General features: G+C 32.1%; 1 protein-coding gene across 1 annotated transcript in view; it reads left to right on the forward strand.

Moving 5' to 3' along the window:
* LOC110025456 (AP-2 complex subunit alpha-1-like) overlaps nucleotides 1-6,000 on the forward strand; it is a 45,912-nt gene that overhangs the window by 22,706 nt on the left and 17,206 nt on the right. The window contains exons 8-11 of the mRNA XM_020725949.1: nucleotides 1,593-1,664; nucleotides 1,767-1,859; nucleotides 3,302-3,403; nucleotides 3,532-3,629. Of these exons, the coding sequence (XP_020581608.1) occupies nucleotides 1,593-1,664; nucleotides 1,767-1,859; nucleotides 3,302-3,403; nucleotides 3,532-3,629 (365 nt within the window). The remainder of the gene's footprint in view (nucleotides 1-1,592; nucleotides 1,665-1,766; nucleotides 1,860-3,301; nucleotides 3,404-3,531; nucleotides 3,630-6,000) is intronic.

Raw genomic sequence — 6,000 nt, forward strand, 5'->3', positions numbered from 1 at the left:
TCGATTCTAATGAAGTTAATGTAATGTTTGAAGTGCATGAGAGGCTATTTGATGCACACTAATTCAACCTAAAAATTAATATCAAATTCAAACTTATGTGGTATTAGTGGCTCAATCTAGTTCAACATTTCACCAGAAATATAGAGAAGTGCCAACACTGCACAGTTCATAGAAATACTCTCCATCAACCACTTAACCCTCTACACTGTATGGTAGCATTCTAACCATTCAAGAATCAAGGCTGACTCATTCAATCCTATATATTCTTCATCTTCTCAACATTTTGAATTATCATCATTTTGATTGATTAGTATGCAAAGTGAATTGAGGAGGTTCCAATATAGGAAGTTAAGGTCAACAAGATGAGATCACATTGCCTATCTATTTGGAGCTCTGCACCGAATCATATTAGAGAATGACAATGTCTTAAAGCTCTAAAATTTATTAAATAGATGGACGACATATAATAGGTTGGTGTTACTACTTCATATACAATTCAAGAGCTAGTACTTAATTTATAATTCAAGAGCTAATGCTTTGGTTGAAAGATATTTAATAAGGTTTTGGTTAATTTACAAAAGAAAATTCTCTCTCTATCTCAAAAAGAAACAAAAAAAAAAGAGAATGATATGACAACCCAACATAAGCTCTTGGGTTTATTATGCCATATATAATGTTGTCGCATATGCCACTACATACGTATTTTGGGGCATTGATATCTTTTTTCAAGCTATGTCTTTATTTCATATTGTCATCCAATATGCAAGAAGAAAACTCACGTGTAATGCTCTACGTCCTATGCGAACTTTAGCTTCAAGCCTAACAAAATTTAGAAAGCTTCAAGAGAAGGATGGCTTAATCCCATGATTGAACTGTTCTCCCTATAAACTTCGATGTAGCTGAATCATTCTTGGCTTTCCCTATCATTATATTGGCTATAAATTTGACCCAAATTAGGAAGGAGCTTTGATCGTTAAGAAGTGTGGAGGAAGTGCCTACCAATAAAATATCTTTGACCCAAATTAGAAAGGCCCTTTCATTATCAATTATATATTTTGTAGCTTTGATTGTCTTAAATATTTTAGTTTCTGTCTAATCTTTTCATATCATTTATTATGTTATCTTGCTGGTAACTCTCTTTTATAATTTATATAATCATACCATCTTAACTGTATTCTATTACTTTTTGTTTCAGCGGTGACTTCTTCCTAGCACTTCATTTCGAGCACATTTTTTTTAGTAACCTCATTGTTTTGTTCATTTAATTATTTTGGAGTTCTCTTCACTGCAATCCCTTGATCTATTAAATGCAGTCGCCTTTTGTTTTATTAAAAAGTAATAGATGACACTTTTTTTATCTGCACTTCATGATAAGAAGATTTGAAAGAATATAATTTTGTTACAGGTTGCAAAGTGGAAACTGTTAGCTTTTAGATTGGTGTATTTTTTTTTTTTTATCAACTCCTTTTGCTACATCTCTTTGTATATTGGAAATTGTTAATGGTCAAAATGTATACAACAATCTTCTATCAAATAAAATATGTTTTGTTTTTTTTGTTTTTTTAATATTTGGTTGAAATGGAATGGTGCAGGTTAAAACAATGAGAGCTCTCCAATATTTTCCTACTATTGAAGATCCAAATACTAGAAGATCCTTGTTTGAGGTATGATGGCTTTCTTCTAACGTTTGTGTTTGTAAAAGTTTAGCTTGTGCTACGCACTCTTTTTTTTTTTTGGTTTATCGGTAAGTTATTTTGTTGTTGTAGGTTCTTCAACGCATTTTGATGGGGACAGATGTTGTTAAAAATGTCAACAAAAATAACGCCTCACATGCAGTTCTTTTTGAAGCCCTTGCCCTGGTAAGTTTGCACCACTTGATTCTAGTATATCCAAGTTATAATGATTATTTGAGTTTGAATTTATTCTGCCCTATGAGACTAGGATGTCCGTGTTGGACCTAACATAAAACCTGAAATGAATAATCTGTCAAATTTCTCTTAGATTCGGGTGGTTCAGTTTGGATTTTCCTAATTGACTAAAAAAATCAGGTCAATTCCTGTTCAACCTTTAAATAATGACTTAAATGTCTTTTGTCTTGTTAGATAATTGTCTTCAGTTAGGGCCTGGTTGATACGTACTGTCGCAACTTAAATGTCTTTTGTCATGTTAGGTTGGGTTTGGGTTAGCTGAATCAGATTCGGGTTGGAATTTTTGAAGTGTTTGATAAACATGTTTGGGTTGGGTTGACTAAATTTGTGTTTTTGGTTTAGAATTGGATGGCCCATGAACTCAAATTGACACCCCTTTATGAGAGAGTACAATGGACTGTTAGAGTTGACAAATTGATCTACACGGCTTTTTTCTTGCAGAGAACATGAGCTGAGAACTATTGTTGGCTTTTATGTTTTTATTAAGGCATTAATTTTTTCTACATTTAATTGTATTTTTTTGATATCTCAGGACTATGTTCCATTTAACGGATTATGAGCTTTAATATTTATTGCATAGGACCTATATTTGAAGTCCACATGCTCTTTCTTGCTTACCAAAAAAGCTTCATAAGTTTTATTGGTAATGTAATACTATAAGGATAATAGAAATTCCAATCTAAGAAGCAAATTTTTTATGTGAAGTACAATGGCAATTTGCTGGACGTAGGATAAAATGCTCCTGGAGGAGCTTATACATTTTTCAGGCTATGAGGCCGAACCTCAAGCTATTTAAAAAAAAAAAAAGATTCTGTTATGTTACTGCTGTAATTACATGGTCCCGTAAGTTTTTAACTTCTATTGTGTTTCTTTAAAGCAGATTTTTTTACCCTACTGTGTGAATTATGCAGGTCAATAATTAGTTTGATGTACTGGACCTAAGTTAAGGAATTTGAGGGAATATTTCAGTATTGTCATTCTTATTTTTGGAGTGAATTTTGATTGTGCATCTGCTGTTGAATATATATAACTTTGCTGAAGTCTCAATGGGGGAGCAGCTGAGCGGTGGCATCTTATATTTGAAACGATTCTAACGAACAAACTCAAAATTATCTTTTTGAATTTTAAACATTATTTTCATATATATATTTTTATCAAAAATTCTATAGCTTGCCGTAGGGTTCCCCATACAGATTTATCATGATTCTTAATTTTATCAATCAATTTATTTGTTTATTGTGTAATAGCTTGCGTGCTTCTTAGGCTTATATTTTCAGTTTCAAGTGTTCATGCTTATGTTTTAGTCATATTTAGTATTTAATAGTATTACATCAGGAATTGGTGTAGTATATAATTTGTTCATGTTCCTACAGGTTATGCATCTAGATGCTGAAAGGGAGATGATGTCTCAATGTGTGGCTTTGCTTGGAAAATTTATCTCGGTTCGAGAACCAAATATTCGTTATCTTGGTCTTGTAAGTGTTGAGGAATGTTCATAGAATGATATATGGTTAATAATAAGTGGATGAGAGATTATAAGAATATCTGGGTCAAACTAAGATAATCTGGCTGTAACTATGCATGTAACTTCTATCTGGAGCAGGAAAATATGACAAGGATGCTGATGGTCACTGACGTGCAAGATGTAATCAAAAGGCATCAAGCACAGATTATTACTTCCTTAAAAGATCCTGATATAAGGTGATCCATTACCATTGTGCTAAACTTAGGTTGAATTATCTTGGAAAACATGCTTTTTTCATATTTCTCATCAGTTTTTACCTTCTAACTTTTTTTTCCTATGAAAGATCCTGGTAACTGTTAAAATTTACATCATGATATGACAAGTTGATATATCTATGCTGGCATGCATTATATACTTTAATTCAAATTAATCTATTGTTTTGTAGCTTCTACCTTTATATTTGGATTGGAGTGAGAAAATGGTCAATCTTCTTGCTTAAAATACTTGCTAAAGTAATAGGCTTAGCTTATAATACTTTATGGTAGGTTTAAATGTGAAAACTTTTATTGAATAATTTGAAGCAGGAAGATGAGCAAAAACTTGTCGGTGTTTAGAGTCAACGTTGATATTTACTACACAATTTATTTTATTATGAATAGATATCATATCTTCATTCTTTCGCTTATTAAGTCATTTTTGTTAACATGTGCTTGGTCATTTTGTATTTACTACACAGTTTCTTTTAAGGCAAATCATTTGTGAATAGACCGTCACTGAATGAATGTTTAAAACTAATTTCTAATTAATCATTGCTAATGTTTCACCACAATCGGTTCAAGTTATGACGCATTATTTTCAGGTGACATCCTAGCAATCTCTTGCTTTTTTTCATCTTAATTGGACTAAGTTGTGGTGTCATTTATGAGTATTACTTTAGTAAACTCTTACCTGTATCCTGCCACAATTGAGTTATCGTGTAATGCATTGTGTCTGCTGAATGCTCTAGCTCTAGTGAAATATAAATTTAAATTCATTTTTTTAGTTTAACATAGGTTTGTTGATTCATTTTTGACTTAAGATTGACCCACCCCTAAATTTGATCATGTCTTGGGACTTGGCGCAGCTTCAAACAATTTATATATCATCTATCATAATGCCCTGTGCATAATTGACTTTTGAAATGTAAAGGAATATGATAATATAAATAAGGCGAAAATAATGGTTGAAAATCTAGATGAAAAGCTGTAAAATTACTCTTTTGCTTTAATCAGAACACTATTGGAGATAACTGAAGTCATAAATTATTAATAATTTCAACTTATTCTACTAGAGTTTGGGTCGTTATTTTGGGCAGTCCATTTTTTATCTTTTCTCTTTTGTCGTGACCCAACATGAGAGCTTGAAATATTAAGACTAAAATATACGTTTGAGATCTGTTTAGAAACTATTGCTTTTAATAAAAGCTCATAAAAAATTATTATAATTTTTCTTCAAGAAATTATAAATTAAATATAGTTATTCCAATATTTAAAATTTTAAATACCTACTACTTGTGGTTCCACTTCTATTATATGTAAATTTTCTTATGTCACTCATTTAGTTGCTGAGATATTATTATGAAAATATTGTTTAAATACAATGATTGTCGTCATAACTTGATGTTGAACAATTGCGAAGAAATGCTTTATGATTGGAAGTTACAAGACTGAGTTTCCAAGACCCAAGGAATGCTATCAAAGACGAGTCCTAATGACTTGATAAAACCCACCCATGAAATCCTTACCGTACAAAATATCGGCAAAGAGGAATAAACTTCTTTGAAACATAAGGTGTGTTTTGTTTATGAATTGTTAACTACACCGAGATTAGAAATAAGCACCTAAAACTACAACATACAAATTAGCATCATATTGACTTAAGTATGCATCTCTATTCTTGTCCAAACAGCCATGTTCTGCTTGCTTCCAGGCTTACTCGTGAAATGCTCTGATTACCCTGCCTGGACTATGAGTCTTAGTTCTTCAACTTAAGATCACTTAAATGGTAGCGGGTTGAAAATTTAGCAATCTGTAGGGTACATGAAAGAGGAAAGTGTGGATCAAATACTCAAAGAAGAGATTCAAGTATAAATGAAAATATTTATGAAAAAGAATAGAGAACATGCTGTAGGCTTGCTTATTGATTTAAGAAATTAATAATTTATAGCCTTGCATTGGATTTGTCACTAGCAACATCTGGTTGCCCTTCCCGTGTTGCATGTCCCTTCATTGACCTTCCAATGACTGCCACAATCTTCAAAGAAATGAAGGTTTTCCCAGCAATCTATACAGAATTCAAAACAAGAAACAGAAGTTGATTCCTGTTGACTTACAGAGAAATTGAAGTTAAGGAATCAGGAAACAGATAACCTGGAATTAAGATCTTGCTGTAACTGCCATCTGCCTTATTACACCTTCTAAAAATCATTGAGACTTCAGGACTTTATGAAGAATTGGATCCCGAAATCTTTATTGAAGTTGACGGCTAAACTACTCTGTCCCATAGAAGAAACTAGAAATCTCTTGCTCTTTTTGTATGCAGCCCGCTCAGTTCATGCTTCTTCCTGCT

The sequence above is a fragment of the Phalaenopsis equestris genome, unplaced genomic scaffold, assembly GCF_001263595.1.
Source record: "Phalaenopsis equestris unplaced genomic scaffold, ASM126359v1 Scaffold000002, whole genome shotgun sequence".
NCBI lineage: Eukaryota > Viridiplantae > Streptophyta > Magnoliopsida > Asparagales > Orchidaceae > Phalaenopsis > Phalaenopsis equestris.